Source organism: Acanthopagrus latus, chromosome 7 (genome assembly GCF_904848185.1).
Source record: "Acanthopagrus latus isolate v.2019 chromosome 7, fAcaLat1.1, whole genome shotgun sequence".
Taxonomy (NCBI): domain Eukaryota; kingdom Metazoa; phylum Chordata; class Actinopteri; order Spariformes; family Sparidae; genus Acanthopagrus; species Acanthopagrus latus.
The window spans coordinates 7,237,749-7,253,804 of record NC_051045.1 but is presented as its reverse complement, the minus strand read 5'-3'; the positions used below and the strand labels follow the sequence as shown (position 1 = coordinate 7,253,804).

Below are 16,056 nucleotides of genomic sequence, written 5' to 3'. Positions count from 1 at the left end.
TGGTGATTACCTGCTCCTTATGCATGGTTCAGGCTAACATATAAATGCAGTGGTAGCTGGACAGCTTGAGAGCATTACAATTTGGATTTGGTATTGATGGAACTTTTATTATCAATACAGAGATTGAGAGTCAAACTAATAAATAACTTGTGTTTGGCAAACAATATTACAAACAGATGGTTAAGTGGTAGCAAATGCAAAATTATTCAACATACATAACTAGTGTAAAAATAAAACTTTTTTTTTTAGTGAACTTGAAAAGGTATCTGCAATAGATAATGCATAAACATAATATACACAGCATATTATTCCATGTAAGGTCCATCTTTGCGCTCGGTCAAAGCGAAGCTTCCGATTAAATAGATGCTGATACATTACACACACGATACTGTTATGAAAACATGTTCATGATGGATAATATGTACAGCTTCACGAGTGCTCCATCTGCCGCCACAGCGAGGTGATCGTTACTGCCTGGGGAGAGGGAGAAGGGAAACACCGGAATTATAAAGAGAAGAAAGATGTTCAGGCATGCTTTACATTAAGACTGACAGGTGTGTGTTTCAGACATCTAATCTGTTACAGCCTCAGCACGGCATAAAACTAAAGAGGTCAAAAGGATACTCACACTATTGTGGCTCCATCTCTATGTCCTGCAGTTCTCTGCTTTGATCCAGATGACAGAAATATGCATCAGAATCAATGAACATGGAGATGTCCTGATTTTTCTTCTTCTTTTTTTAAATTTTATTACAGCACAGTGGGTTCTTACCTTGAGTTTGTGTGTGATCTTGATCTGTGACTGTTGTGAGTTTTCTGTTTGGAAAGAAAAGAGTTCATGAACTAAAGCCAGGAAACTTCAGGGTGAGTCTAAAGGTATCTATACATGTACACACACACACACACACACACACACACACACACACACACACACACACACACACACACACACACACACCTCATTTTTGTGACTTGATTTGCGATTTGATTTATGTTTTTTGCTCATGAACCAATAAACAGCAGGGGACTGACAGAGTATATTTTGGCGAATTGTTTTGTCAGAGCACAAACATACTGAGCGGACACCGTGATGAGGCATGAGAAAGTACTAAAAGATAAAGGAGCAGAATGTTTTTTTATGGGTGATTCATATGTTTTCCACCATGAGTAAGACATACTTGTTGGAATCTGTTTTTTTTTTTTTAACTGCTGTGTTTCCCAGCTGCACCCAAAGCCTCCAATTCCCCTTGACTGGGAAAAACTTTAACATTTTAAAGCCACTTTCACATGTACAGCAGGTAAGTGTTTCATGGTGAAGATACGTGTTTTTGTTGGAGTTTCACTTTGAAACCCCTGCCAGTGAGATGTTTACATTATTTCATCTCTCCCCTGTAGACAAAGCAACTGGTGGGTGGTGACCCTGGGTGTGTAACAGGTCAGTACGAGAGAATCTCTGCCAAAATGTCTCAATCTTTTGAAGTCCTATCAGTTCCACTCATGATTTTGAAGAGTGTGACTGCCTCCCACAGCAGGACTGCACAGCAGCGATGGGATTTCCATGTCTTTTGAAAGCGATGGGTTGTTTTGAACTGGGTAGAGCTGTGGCTTTAGACCCTGACGCAGTTATAGGCCTGCGACAGGCCAAAGACAGTTTACACTTTAAATCCGAGTTATGGCTGTAAACTCTCACCAGATAACGTTTGATTGTTGATTATTGCAAGCAAAGCCATGTCCAAATAAATATTGCTTTTTTGGCCTTTACAGAATTTATTTTTGGACGCATACTGAGGGAATAATGTCTGCAGCTGCACATCTGTCTGTCCTCTGACAGCGATTACAAGATAACTGCATGTAAGAACAACATTAAACAGCTTATTGTTTAAATGCCATGGCTCAATGGCGGTAATATAAAAACAGTTACAATTTCTTGTTTGCAGCATTTTAGGACCTTGCATCCTCCTTTAGGCGAACGCTCTCACCAAGCACACCGATGATGTTAATTGGAGCCAATGAGAGCTCACTGCATAGAGCTTGGGCCTTGAGTCGACAGGGCGATATAAATCCACACACCTTTGGTTAAAAAGCATGAAACAGTTGGGAAACAATAGTGACCAGACTAAGAACAGCATTACACATGTGGAAGATTATCCACCTAATCAAGTTCCAAGTGGATATGATAAGGCTCTGTTGTATCGCTCCTGGAATATTTTAATTTATGCTGTTCTAGGACCTTCAATGCAACTGCCCAATCACGCTGTCATTATCTAATTTTCACACTATTCACTTTGTGTCAGTCATATCTTTTGCCCAAGATATGACATGACAAACACATGACCAGTCAGTTTAAACGCTGGTTACGGCAGCAACATTAATTATCACGTTCCAGCAATGACACCAGCATGGAGATTAGCCTCTGTCTAGCAAGATCCCTCCAACTCTGCTGCATGTGTTATGATGCATTCAAGGGTGTAAATAATCAATTTCCTGTCCATGTGTCTAGTCTTGTTGTCACCAGGGCCGTTTCTTGTTATATGCGGACTTTGCAGGAGCATAGAGCCCCCGCACCACTAGGGGGCCCTCTCAAGTTGCAAGTCCAGTCTCAATATCTGAGGAGTAACCCGACGGAGAAGGTATGAAAAGTACCTGGCACCTGGCCCACTGATTGGTCAGATCAGCTCTCTACCGATTGGTCAGATCTGGTGTCTACCGCGCCGCGTTGCTACGACGACCAATACTACTAAGAGCTGCCGGTACCGGTCATTCGCGGCATGGCGTCAAAACGAACCATTCATCTGGTTCAGAAAAAAAGATTAAAAAAAAAAAAAGACTAGATGAAGAAAAACTGCTCACAGGATAAAGGTAAGGTTTGTTTTCATGATGTGGGGTGTAGGGGAGAGCTAATGCCAAATCTTTAGCTAGCTTAAGTGTTTGCTTTAGGAAAGTGCTAAAATAAAATGTCTGTCACCTGTGAATGCCATACGACTGACTGACAGAAGTGACACCCGTTTTGGTGAATTATAGCAGGTCCAGCTCGGTGGCATTACAGTTGGGAGGGAGGGTGTGTTATTAGGCAGATGTCTGTCATGTCTGTCGTGGGCCTATTGTGGATTATTATGGACTACTGTGGCAGTGGATTATTGCTCTGAGTGGGTTATTGTTAACTCTGCTGAGTTAGTTGCATTTTTCTTTACCACATTAATGAGAATATTTATTGTGACAATATAATTTGAACAAATTTGCCTACGTTCCTACAGTTTAGTTATGTTTTGATGTATTACTTTGTCAAATTAAAGTAAACTATACTGTACATGACCTATTGCTCTGCCCACAGAATATAGTTTAAGGCCATGTCATCAGTTAGTCCAAGTAGTCCACTTTGTAATACCCTGTGAAATATACACAAAAATATTCCTTCAATATCATATAGTGATCATCAGTCATTTATCTTCATTTTATAACTCTAACAAGTACAATGTGTCGAAAACTGCTTAAAAGTGACAACTTTGAAATTGGGTGCGTGCTTTAAAGTGACACTGTGCTGTATATTGCAAACTTCCAAATAAAAAACAGATTATGAAGTTCTGCATCAGTGTAACATAAGTCACTTATATAGTATGAATATTTGCTTAGGATCTATTTTACTTGGTAACCTGAGGAGTTTTAGGATCCCCATTTTTTACTTTGTATTATCATTTTCTATCAGTTCAACTTGCTTGGGTGGGTCAACTTTGAGAGAGGTTTTCAAGACTCTAGCCTGTTTTCCTCTTAAAATATAATAGATTGTTGCATCTTTGTGGATCACCTAAAAGGGTTAGGAATCTATCCATCGTAGTTCGACAAAATGGGGCCCCCCAAACAGCATCTTGCATCTGCCCTGGTTGTTAAGTCTGAAACACATCGGGCCAACCGTTGGCCATCTGAGATGTTTGTAGAGACTCAGACGAGTTCGGGAACAAATCTGTTCGGTGTGTTCAGCTGCGTTGGAAGCTTTTGGAACCGTGCGCACAGTGCCTGCTCTGATTCAACATGCAAAGTCTGAGAAGGTTGGCTGTCGGCCGTCTGAGCCATTAGATTGTCTGATTGGTTGTGTGCTAGCTGAATGACCATTCTGATTGGCGGTGTGCTGGCGAATCAGCACGGTGTGTGGGAGGGGCAGAATACTGTGTGCGCTTTGTTTTTCTATGCATTCTGTTCGTCATTTCCTGTTTTTATGTTTTGGATTACTGGCACAAGACTAGTGCCACCTGCTGTTAAGGAGACTTATTGCATCTCACGCAAGCGCAGAACGTACACGCTACTGTGGAGCTGGCAGCACGTCGAAGCGGTGTGTTCAATGCAACTTTTCTGCCGAACGGGTCAGACAAGAGGCAACGGAGTGGTCGGATAAAGGCAGTTTGTTTGTTGGCTGTTGGTTTGAGTCTGGGCGGTGTGTGGGGGCCTTTACACAGTTAAAGGCTGAATCACATTGCACTCTATGCGAGACAGGATCAATTTATGACAGGAAGATGTATCTCTTCCTGCTGCTCAACAAATCAATTGCAAAGTTTTTTCCAAAACGCTGTCACTCACTGATGTCTTCAAGTTGTCTGCATATTCTTCGCTTTTCTACCGACTGCTGGTTGGTGTTTTGCTGATTCTGTAATTTTCTACTTCAGCGCATCGTTATGGAGTAGATCTTTTTTGCACAGTGTCATGGACATAGAATAATGAAACCGACTGCACTCGCATTTTCAATCTTGAACCGGGAAAAGGGAGTTTAACTGCCGATCCATTTCTATTATAAACTAAAGGATTGAATGCACTAATGTTTTGTCCCATGTTGTTCTTATTTGCAACTCTGATGCAGAAAAAAACGCAGTCTAGTTGTCTTTGCAACAGCAGTGCCGAATATGACGACACTTGGAAATGGGGGGGAGGAAAAGCTGCCTGTTGCCACTTTATAGGTCAATTTCAACTCTGATTTCGAGACATCATGATGCTCCGCATTTGAGAAACCAGCTCCTGACAACAACAAAAAAATCCATTAGCATCCATATAAATTTATCGAACTGCTTTACTGCCTGTGTGGTCAGACAAAGTGAATAAAAGCAAGGAAGAGCCCCCAGAATAAGCACTGTGCTGTGAAGAAAGAAAGAAAAACCATTTGTTTACCACTAAGTCACCACTTGTGAAGAGCTCTAATGTGATTGAATGCTGAAATCCACTGACGTAATCCTTCAGTTCTGGTGTGGTGTGCAAACTAAAATAAATCCCCCGAACTCCCTTGTGATCAAAATGCTGCCTGTTGTTCGACATCGAGAAGACGCAACACAATATGGCACTGTGACCCAGTGATTTAGCACTGTCACCTGCACACTCATGACTCTCAGCGTACATCACACTCCTGTAATCGATCAACCAAAGGTCTGGCTTCAGAATCTAAGACAGTCCCCTGGCGCCGGTGTGCCTTGGCTTGCCGTCACCCCTACATAAACATATGTTTGGATCTGTTGTCAGAAAAAACTAATTTCTCCCCAGAGGAATTAATAAAATATGGCTTATCTACAATGCACAAAGTAAACACTAATCAGAAACATGGAGCAGCTTTGTCAGCCGTTACTCCAGACTTTTATTCTCACATGCAAAACCATTCCCAGCTTTCACTTCCAGCTCATTAGCCTGAAAGGTTGTTGGATTTCTTCACAGCCTAGATGTTATAGCACGCAATCCACATAATTCATGCACCTAACAGAACAAGGCCAGGGTGTAATTCGTGAGGTTGATGTTTTAGCTTTTAAGTGTTATACCTATTTACAGGCCTATTAGCACATTACATCTAACTAGAAAACTGGTGTTTTTGTAACAAGAATGAACTGCAGCTGTTGCCATTTCAGAGCCGCCACTTTATTGCCCTCTTAATTCATATTTTTTCACTGAGGCATTACAGATGCTACACGATTCAGTTTATGCAATAATTCTTTTGGTGGTGGGTTCTAAAACACACCAGGTGTGGTAAATGATTTCATGGAGAGAGATAGTTAGTTGTTGAGACAACCTTCCCAGGTTGTCAACATATTGACTTTGGTTTGTGACCTACATTTTTGAAAATTCAAGTTTGACATTACAGCCCTTGCCTTCTTGTTTTTTTTTTTGTTTGTTTTTTTTTTTGTTGGAGCCAGATGTCGCCATGTTTAGATTTGACGGTGTAGCTGGGGTGGATATCCTGACTGGATCTGACCGAGAACCCCGGGGACACGCGACAAAAGCGGCTTGTCAATCACAAGGTAGTCATGCGTTGAAGCAAACCCCGCGTTGTCGTCTATCTTAACTCTAAATTGGGAGCGTTATTTACAAAATAAATGCCGTGCTGTATTGAAGGAGTCTTGAAACTATCGATAAATTCATTAGGGAACTAGACTGTCCTTTTTCATTCAATCAAGCCCATAATTCAATATCAGACTTGATATCACTCTAAATAAACCAGCCATGACTGCTTAACCTTATTTCAAGCAGATCGCATTGTGTATAAGATTTAAAATGTTTGCAAAACATTCAGCAGCTGAGCCTAGTCTGCTTTTGGCTCCTCACAGATCTGGATCTACACAGAAATTGCATATTTTGTCGATACAGGTACTTCTAAAACAATGAAAGATTCCCCAAAATATTGATACCACTGTGAATCCTCATTTACTCAGCTGCGAATTGGTGGCAGTTGCACTTGCACTAACTCATAGATACCAACCACCTAAAAACACCTTGATTTTTTTGATCAAGACCCATCCATTATTTTCTGAGAAATTAACCGAAACATACCCCCCCCCCCAAAAAAAAAAAAAAAAAGAAAACAATGTTAAAATTTGTGAGAAACAACTTCCTGGATCTGTCTCTTAAAGAGTAAGTAGGGGTTTCATTCTGAGGGGAGACCCCCTCCTCCATCCAAGTTTCATGGAAATCTGCTCAGTAGCTTTTAGCTTTTGGTAACAAATCAAAGAAGAAGTAAGTTCTCTTCCTTAATAAGCTTACACACTATCAGACATCTTTTTTAAAACCAGTAGAGTCACCCCCTGCTGCCAATTAGAGCCATTTTTTCCTGCTTCCACTGGCTTCACTTGTCAGACCCGTCAGTATTTTTTGTACATTTGAATTTGGTTGGCGGGACACCAAACCATACGGTCCAGGGAATGAGACTCATCAATCAACTATCTTTCTCCACAATCGCTGATGCCCAGAAACTAAAAAGAAAAGAGCCCAGGAAAATGCAGGCTGAAGGAGGCGTTTCTGCAGGTACAGAAATTTACACAAATTTTACGAGGGACTTAAGTGATGATTGACATGGATTGTTTTTGAGTCTATGCTTTGTTTTTGATGTGGGGGGGGGGGAGTCTGCTTATTAAATTCACTATTAGTACTATTTTAATGCCCTTGACTCGAGCAGATATTGACAAAATGAATAACGACGACTGTGGTCTATCAGCTTCGGCCAGCTGAAAACCACCGCTCTGGCCATAAATACATGATCTGAGACAATAGCCAAATGGCCTTGAATAGCAGTAGGAGCAGAAATGCATTCTTTTGCACTTTTGTTCATGTGCTGCTTCAAAATAACTCTTCTGCTCTCCGCAGTAGGTCCAGCCTCCACCTTGTTTTGTTATGCTCAGTGTTTACCAGCGTGGGAGGGGCTGGTACTTCTGCAAGAGGGAGTGTCTCAGAGAGCACTGACCAAAGCTGCCAAGGCCTGCTTTATTGCAATATGACTGGAATGTTTGGCAGAACTTTACTAGAGCACATGAGAGTTTGGGATTAACAAAACAGAAGCCCTGCTACCTTTTGTGTAATGAGACAGTAGAGAGTGAGTATGAACAGCAGTCCTCCGCAGACGGAGGTGATGATGAAGCCGAGCTTGTACAGGTCTTTGACTGGCTTTCTGTGCGAGGCCCTCACTGAGTTCCGACCATAACTGTCTGCAGAGAAAGACAAGATATCTGTGATCCAAGTGGCTCCCCACAGCTGCATAATTCATCGCAGAGTTTTCCAAAGGATAGAGGTTCCCACCTGTGAAATGGTATGCCGAAGACTCTGTGGGTAGCTCTGTGGTCGAGCTAAATACTTCTGTGTATTCGTTCTGGCACCTCCAGTCGACTGGCGTGTCGCTCCTCGTCACCAGTTCCCAGTAAACGGACAGCACCTCCGACGCCTTCTGCAGTGCCTCTGACGGAGACCCCCTGTAGAGCATCTCAAAACTCTCTGGCTTATCCTGCGGCACATTCCAAGAAAAAGAAATTGCTTGAATATTTTCACAAGGATTATAGATTTATCTCCTCATGTTGGGCAGTTTCTCACCTTGTGAGTTTCTCTTTCATGTTTTAAATGTTAGAAGATGCAAGGCTGCCAGGCCCGAGAAACAGGCTGCATGCTCAGCTCTCATGCACTCACCTCAACCTCCTCATTGATCTGAGGCACACATTTCTGAGAGTAGATGTTGAGGATGAGCGCCCTCAGGGACTGGACGTAGCCATCATTGACTGAACCCCGACTATATTTGAAGTGGGTGGTGAGGAGTTCCAGGATCCAGGGTAAAGCAGCTTTTACAAAGCAACAATTGCTCTGCAGAGAATCAAATCGCGAGGTCACAAACATGGAAACGGTACAATCGATGGAAACTTTGATTCAAAGGCTTCGTTGTAAACTGTCTCATAAAACGAAGGCTACCTTACCAAACTTCTCCGTTCGATGAATGTGTAGGTTATCGAGCACCCATTTCTCAACTGGTTATCCATCTGCGGATACAACAGCAGGAAGTTGTTAGCCTGGGCCGTGTAAATACAGCGAACATATACCAACACATCGTTTGTAATGTCGTTTCAACACCTTACCAGATGCCTGACTGTCAGCAGGTGCTCCCTGGTTATGGAGTGTCTGCATGGACCAGGCACCTCAGCCATAGTCAGAGGGAAGCTCAGGAACATAAGCACACACAGACACTTTACCTGCAACTGACACAACCATACATCATCTTATCGTTATGTTCACGATGCATTCTCTTGGAAAAAAGGAGGGCTGAAGCACAAGAGGAATTAAGCAAGCTAGACAGGGAAAAACGAACAATACTCCCAACCACTAACTCACCACCATGGGAATGTTCACAGCAAATGTGTCACCCTGACCTTAACTATTTCAATATGGATGCCGTCCACATAGCAGTCTCTCTCTCTCTGATTCCCACCCAAATTGTCACAGTAAAGTCTTTTACAAGGAAAACCCAAGTTCAAAGCAAACTTAAATGGAAGCCCTTCCAAAATGTTCTCTATAGCTGCCGAATAAAAGAGCAAATACACTTTTTTTCCACTCATGCACGTACAGTTTTCCAGCATGGGTCCTGAAAACATAGCAGTTTTTCGAGTCAAGATATTTCCCCGATCGTACGCACGGCGCCTCTGTGCTGAAACATAACCAGCGACTGATGTTTAACTGTGTGTGACCTCAGAGGAACCTAGACGGGTGTTAAATTAGCTCCAGTTATGGTCAAATATGCCCTCTACCATGGAGGCTTGGCTCAGGAGAGCAGCATGCACAGACTCCTGTAGCTGCCGATGCCTTTGCTACCAAGCACCTTTTGGCAGCTGTAACAGTAAAATGGGCTCCAGATGGATTTAATCCTTTTTCTACTGCGGATTAAAAGATGGTGACAAGCATATGTTGCTCACACTCGCACTGCAGACAAAATGTCTGATCTGGAAGCCCTTCCTTAACAATAATCCCTTTGACCCATTTGACTTGTTGCCGCAATGCAGCTTTTGCAACAATCAGCCAAGAAAGATGCCAAAAACAGCACTGAAACAACAGTGGGATTTATTCTGCGCATGGTGGACTACTGAGATGTATTAGGACACAAAAGACAATTCTTTTCAACAGTCCAGCTGGGATGAAAGTACTTCCCTCTTATTTTGTCGTCTGTTCCTCATAGAGTGCATTGCATTTGAAACAGACAAAAAGAGTGATTCCTCAAAGTAAAACAAGATGCTACGTGTGAGCTGACCGACTATCATGCAAGCCTCCGACTCTTATTGGGAACCCACTTGATGAATGATGATGAAACATAATCTCATTAATGTAATCTAATAAAACGATTAATGTCAGAGGCATGTGGCAAATGCAGGAGCACATGATGCAAATGTCAGCTGTCACATGATTTGTTTTCTCCACGCTCTCTATGATATCTGTATTTAGGACAGCGACGTCTTACAAATCACGCAACGAGCTTCACGCAGACACAGACACGCTCTGTTCCTCTCCTGCCATTAACTCACTGTATCGTTTCTGATGTTTGTCTCGAGGGGGGGGGTCAGTCATGCAGTGATTAAAGAGAAAGTTCTCACCTACCTTAGCTTTGCTCTGAATCAGGGTTGACACAAGGATGGTCATCTGGTACGTGTTTGACAATGGAAAACACCAGACTCCTCTGTCACACACATTGAAGCAAAGAGATCCTTTTCATGTATTCAGTTCCACTCCACAGAAAGGAATTCGCTGTTAAGTAAACTTGACACTTCGTCATGTGGAGCTGTTCCTCAGTGCATTGCCTGATGTGCTCCTCCTGCACAGAGTGAATTCAAGCGGAGACTAACGTTTTCAGCTGACAGACAGTCCTTTTTAAAGACCTCCCACCTCTCCTCTGTCTGACAGGACACAGGATCCTGTGTCTCTGCAGATGTGGTCTGACAAATTTTTTTTTTTTTTGGGGGGGTGGGTTTGATTGACTGGAAATCATTTTTTCAACACTCCTGGCAAAGGAAGAATTAAAAAAAAAAAAGAAAAAAAAAGAAATGGGCAGTAAAAGGCTGAAGTTGGTGCTGATCACATCTGGTCTTGTTCTTGAAACTCTATCCCTTGAAAGCAGCTTGTTATAAAGCGCTGGTCCACATGAGAATTCCCAGAATAACATCATTTTTTAGCTAAGTGACCTTGAGTGAGTGAAGGAAGAAAAATAAGATGCTCACTGAGAGGCTCTGCAGGTGGCAGATGCTCCACGCTGCTCAAAGTATCCTGATATCTTTAGGTTTTTTTATTTTGTCAACATCACGTTGCACTATAGAAGCTGCGTTTATTGGGAAATTGGCTGTGAACTATCATTTGTAAGACCTGACTTGACCCTGTAGTAAGAGGTGTGTGCCCATAATGAGCTACTCTTTGATGTGAAATTCTTCCTAGAACAGATCAATGGACTCCAGGAGTGGTTGGGGGGGTATAAATTTAGCCTGGGATCTATTAACTTGGGAGGTGGATTCCTTCAATTTGCATTAAGAACTCATTCCTGCAATCGTAAACCTAAAGTTGTAAAGTCTTGTAACTCATGAGTCACTGCTGTCGTACTGTGATATTTACTATTTTCATTGTTCATCATTTAATCAGTGGTAGGAAGTGACTAAGTACATTCTTAACTGCCGCAGTTGGGACATTCTTGAGGTCCTTGTGCTCGAGCGTTTCAGTTGTGTTCCACTTTTCTTGCCCGTTACTTTGTAAATGAACCTTTTGCATACAAATAGAGTCAAAGTCGTTGTTGTTAACCCCCAGTGTCAATGTTAATTAGCTCTTCCTGCAACGTTATCTAATAAACAAGCAGTCTGGAAGGGGCCATCTGCGTCATCTGTGTAATGACTTTCTTTTGATGCTCTGAGTAGAAGATTGAATTCTGCAATAAGAAGTACAATGTCAGTGTGGGACATTTACTTGAAGCGGTGGTATAATTACTTGCGTTCCATCTCTAGATACTAAAAAACACCTGCGAAACATGTACTGAAGAACAGCGTGACGCAGTGAACCGACTCGGGTTAGACAACATCAACATCGAGGCTTCAGTTTTATAACATGAGCCCGCAGGAGCTGCCAAACCACTGAGTGCATTGAATTAAGGGTGTGTTTCATTTCTTGTGTATTCAGCGTCTCGTTTGCAGGAGAAATATGTGCTTTGTTTCTGTACTCCAAACTTACAAGCCTCGTTTTCAGGATTAAGCCCGGTGAAGTCATTATGTTATTACATATTTGTTTTCCTCCAAAATGACAAATTTGATCCCGCTACCGAGCGGTGTCTGATTTATCTTATTCCCCTGTGACCTCTATTATCGGCTCATCCATTCTCCACGTGTCCCGCTGCCAGAAATAAACATTAGAGCACCGTGTGTGGTTTAATTTACTAGGGGAGAAATAGTTCTAGTGGAAAAACAAAAAAAAGTTTGTTCAGAATTTCAGTTAGTTAAGGAATTTATTCAACCTTTCTGAAACAATCCATGTGTTGTTATCCTATGTTAACGATCTGGCGTCCTTCAGTCAGACAGCACATCGAGACACGTGTCGTCCTGATGGTCCGGTGGTCTGGATTCATGCCCTGTGGCTGCGGGTCACCTGTTTGGGTCAAGGCTGGAGTGTGGTGCGTACTGAAGTTAGTAATTACTTCTATACGCACAACATTTTTAAACACGGAGAGAAAGAGAAGACAAAAAAAGAACGAAGGACAAAAGCCAAAAAAAAAAAGAAAGAAAAAAAAAGAATAAAACACTGCTCATTCATTGGATTCACTGCCAGTACGACAAGTATAGAATAACATCAGAGGACATCTGTTCTCTGGAGTGTTCTGGGACCATATGTGATCACATGTGGAATTCGCGTCATGATCGAGACATCTAGAGGAAAATAGCAGGTGTCTTCAGACCAGAATTTGTGCCTCATTTCGACGGCATGAAAAAAATCCACAACGTTTGTCAAATCTCAGTTTGACTCCGTGCACCACCCACACATGACAATCAGATCAAATCATGGGAGCGGAGTATTACAGCTCACGGTTAAATCAGCATTCTTATTTATGTAGTCAGTGGCCATCTGTTTTACATGAGCTGGTTTTGTATTCCTACTATTCTATTTCATGCATTTTGCTTTAATGTGTTTCTAAGAATAATTATCTTTGTTCCCCAGCATTTAAAAAGGCTAATATCCAGAATAAAACTACAGGGGTTGGAGTTACTGATAAATAAGCATATCTTCCCCGTTCACAAACCACCAACGTTGATTAAGCACAATGAAACAGCTAGCCTGGCTCTGTCAGAAGGTAACGGTGTGTCATTTTTACCTCCACCAAGGTTGGAGGCTTTGTTTTCAATTTTTAGTTTTTTGCTGGTTTGTCTGCAGAAATACACGAACACTACTGAAAAGATTTCTTCGAGACTTGGACGGCGGACAGGTCTTTGCCCCAGAATAAACCCCATTAACTTTTTGTGAGGATCAAGATAAAGGGATAGATCCAGGAGTCATTTTCTCACTAGCTTTAGCATAGTGAAATAAAATGTTTTTTCTACATATGAGTTCATTTCTGAGGGAATAAACGTTTATTTGTTAAGTCTGCCTCTTGCACAGGACATACAGAGGATCCAAAATGGTGTTCCCTCAGACCCAGGGTGTGAAAAAAAAGATAAAACTTCAAACATATAAAGTGTACAGAACACAAGGCACAGGCAAGCACTTAAACATATATGCATCAAAGAATAATTACATCATTTGGGGGGCCACAAGGTTCAGAGAGTTCAGCCTCCAGACAGCCTGCTGTATGAAGGCTAATAAACTCAGGCATGTTTAGGTGGCTGGTGACCCTAAATTATGGTTTAAGCAGTTATGGGTGGCTTAAAATTTAGACTGATAGAGATGATATTGGATTAGGCTTGATCGAATTAAAGGGGACATGTTAGGCCCTGGCAGAGGTATGCGCTCTACTGCGTGTCTGTTTCTACTTTGGTTTTTGTAGGCGGGGTCGTGCATGAGAGCGCTCACCGAACTGAGCACACTAGACTGCACGAAACGAACGTAAATGCTAGCTGGAAGATACTAACGCTTGTATGTACGACTAGACATCGTAAAATGGATAAAGAGAAAAGATTCATTTCTCTCAGTCAGGACACCAAAGCTGAAAATCATATTGCAATTCATTACAAATCCAGGGGTGGGCGATATTGGACAGCCTAATGAATCGGTTGGCGGATGCATTCCAAGGCATGGGACTGCCAGCAGATGGCTAGCAATCATGCTAAGAACTGTTAAATAACTTTTCAACACTGATGATGGATTAACGTTCACAGCAGATATTCAGTGTTGGATTTATCATTATGGGTTTCTTTTACAAAGCCTCCAGAGAGACCCTGCCTTTCAAGGCTGGATGACAGAGATACTGAAAAGGATACGATTGTATGGGAAAAAAAGAGGCAGCTGAATCTGTATCGTGCAGCTGTACGGAGATATTTTTGGTGACTAGGTTGTCTGTTAACATATTTTGTTGACATAGTAAATGTAAGTATTCACCAAATCCTTTATTATTCCTTTTTCATTGCAGTTAATACTTGCTGTCAGGACCGGACTAAATGAAACACAGTTTCATTTTGATATTTAGGTATTTATCTAAGCTGATTTATTTACTGTATATTTCTGTTTTGATAGGCATTTTGTAAGTCATGTATTTAAAGGAACAGTACCCTTAAAGTACTAAAGTAAATGTATTAAAAAGACAAATATCTGAACATTTAAATCAAGTTTTAGGTCAGTTAATTTTTATTCAAGGAGGCTCTAGGCACAAGCCTAGAAAGCCAGCAACGGCACAAAAGGAAAGTGTGTGTCTATGTGTATGAAATCAGGTAAACTGACTGAGATCTCTCTTCTTTTCCGCTCTGCTCTCTGTAACGCTGTGGCCATGAACTTAAGTACAGTTAATTAATTCAGTTAAAGGTCCCATATTATACTGTTTTTCATCAATTTCACAGCTTTCAGAGGTCCAACAACACTGTATTCGATATGCATTATGCAGGATGCCTCTAATGCTAGCGGTAGCATACGCTAATATTATGGTGGATGTATATATGGTGGATGGCTCGCAGAGATGCTTTCGTTCAACTGTACCAGTTGGACCCAGAAGGAGAGGCTCCTGAAGAAGTACAGACTCTGCGGCTGCAGCAGAACGTTTCAGAATGGTTAGTGTGTCTGAATAATGTTAGGTTGTTCAATGTGTTGTTACAGTTGCAACCATGTAGCTAATGGCTAACAGCTAGCATAAGCTGTTTTGTCTCTAGCACTGTCTCCAAACTCTTGGACACTGTTCGCCTTGTCCCTGTCTCCAGTCTGCACATGTTTCCAGACTTTTTACTGTGACAACCAAGCTCCATCGTAATATTATTAACATTAAACTCGCTTCAAACGCCATTGCATAGCTGACTGAAACGGAGCTAACTAGTTAGCCAGTTTCAAGGTGACTTCACCATACTCGTAGGCAACTGTAAATACAATCAAACCACAGCAACACTTACCTGTGGCTCGGGTGCAGTTGCTGGGTCCAGTATTACGAGAGTCAGTGTCGAGGCAAAGCCAGCTTTGTACTGACCCTCGTTACCACAGCCGGCACATTGTCTTAAAAAATGAAATGCAACCACTGTCTCTTCTGTTGTTCTGTTGCTGGGACAGAATATAGGCACTTATGTTGATTTTTACAACCAACAACAGAGCAATTTCCATGTCTGACTCTGAGCGACGACATTGCGAAACACTGCTGTCTCACTGCTGGACACACCGAACTTTACCTCGGGGATGAACGTCCCCCTCTCGGATATCTCCTATCACTGCGCAGCGGAGGCTGTCTGTGAAAATGACTCCTTTCGTTATGTAACGACAAGAGCTGAATCTGAACACCCTGTAGGAGCACCATGTTACCAGTGGGTGGGCTGCAGAGACCATGCAGGAATCGCTTGTTTTCCCCATTCTGGGAGTCGGCAGGCTCAGGGAGGACCAGTTTATATATGTAGAAACCGGAGAAAACGTGTTTTATCATAATATGGAACCTTTAAAGTCTCCTCAGCAAGGTTGCTGCTGCAGTCAGGCTGCTAAACAGGAGTGAAGTTAAAATTTTTATCCCAAAAGGTTAAACCAATTATGTCTGGGCTCTCCTCCTGTCAGTAAATGGATCAGGTCATCAGGAACATCTCTTATGTTTTGGTTTTATAGGGAGCTCCCGAGCCACAAACATTACATATTGTATGTTTAACAGATGAAAAA

General features: G+C 42.0%; 1 protein-coding gene and 1 long non-coding RNA gene across 14 annotated transcripts in view; one reads left to right on the top strand and one right to left on the bottom strand.

The window, feature by feature from the left end:
* Positions 1 to 220: 220 nt before the first annotated feature.
* Positions 221 to 10,640, bottom strand: csf1b (colony stimulating factor 1b (macrophage)). Of its 6 annotated transcripts, none has more exons than XM_037103812.1 (9): positions 10,356 to 10,640; positions 8,853 to 8,972; positions 8,694 to 8,756; positions 8,413 to 8,583; positions 8,032 to 8,233; positions 7,804 to 7,940; positions 773 to 816; positions 629 to 666; positions 221 to 474 (listed from the first exon to the last, which is right to left on the bottom strand). In XM_037103812.1, exons 2-8 carry the CDS (start codon positions 8,943 to 8,945, stop codon positions 630 to 632), a joined length of 747 nt encoding a protein of 248 aa, XP_036959707.1. In that variant the 5' UTR covers positions 8,946 to 8,972; positions 10,356 to 10,640; the 3' UTR covers positions 221 to 474; position 629. The 6 variants fall into 6 exon arrangements, with proteins under 6 accessions (XP_036959707.1, XP_036959702.1, XP_036959701.1 ...); XM_037103807.1 differs by having other exon boundaries at positions 221 to 470; positions 10,360 to 10,636; XM_037103806.1 differs by having other exon boundaries at positions 10,360 to 10,635.
* Positions 805 to 16,056, top strand: part of LOC119022668 — a 22,753-nt gene continuing 7,501 nt past the window's right edge. For 2 of the 8 annotated variants that reach the window (XR_005076031.1, XR_005076033.1), the window contains exon 1: positions 897 to 2,859. This is a non-coding gene — a long non-coding RNA (uncharacterized LOC119022668). Of the gene's footprint in view, positions 877 to 896; positions 2,860 to 16,056 lie in introns of those variants that run through there. The other 6 variants (XR_005076037.1, XR_005076035.1, XR_005076038.1 and 3 more) reach the window with 6 other exon arrangements.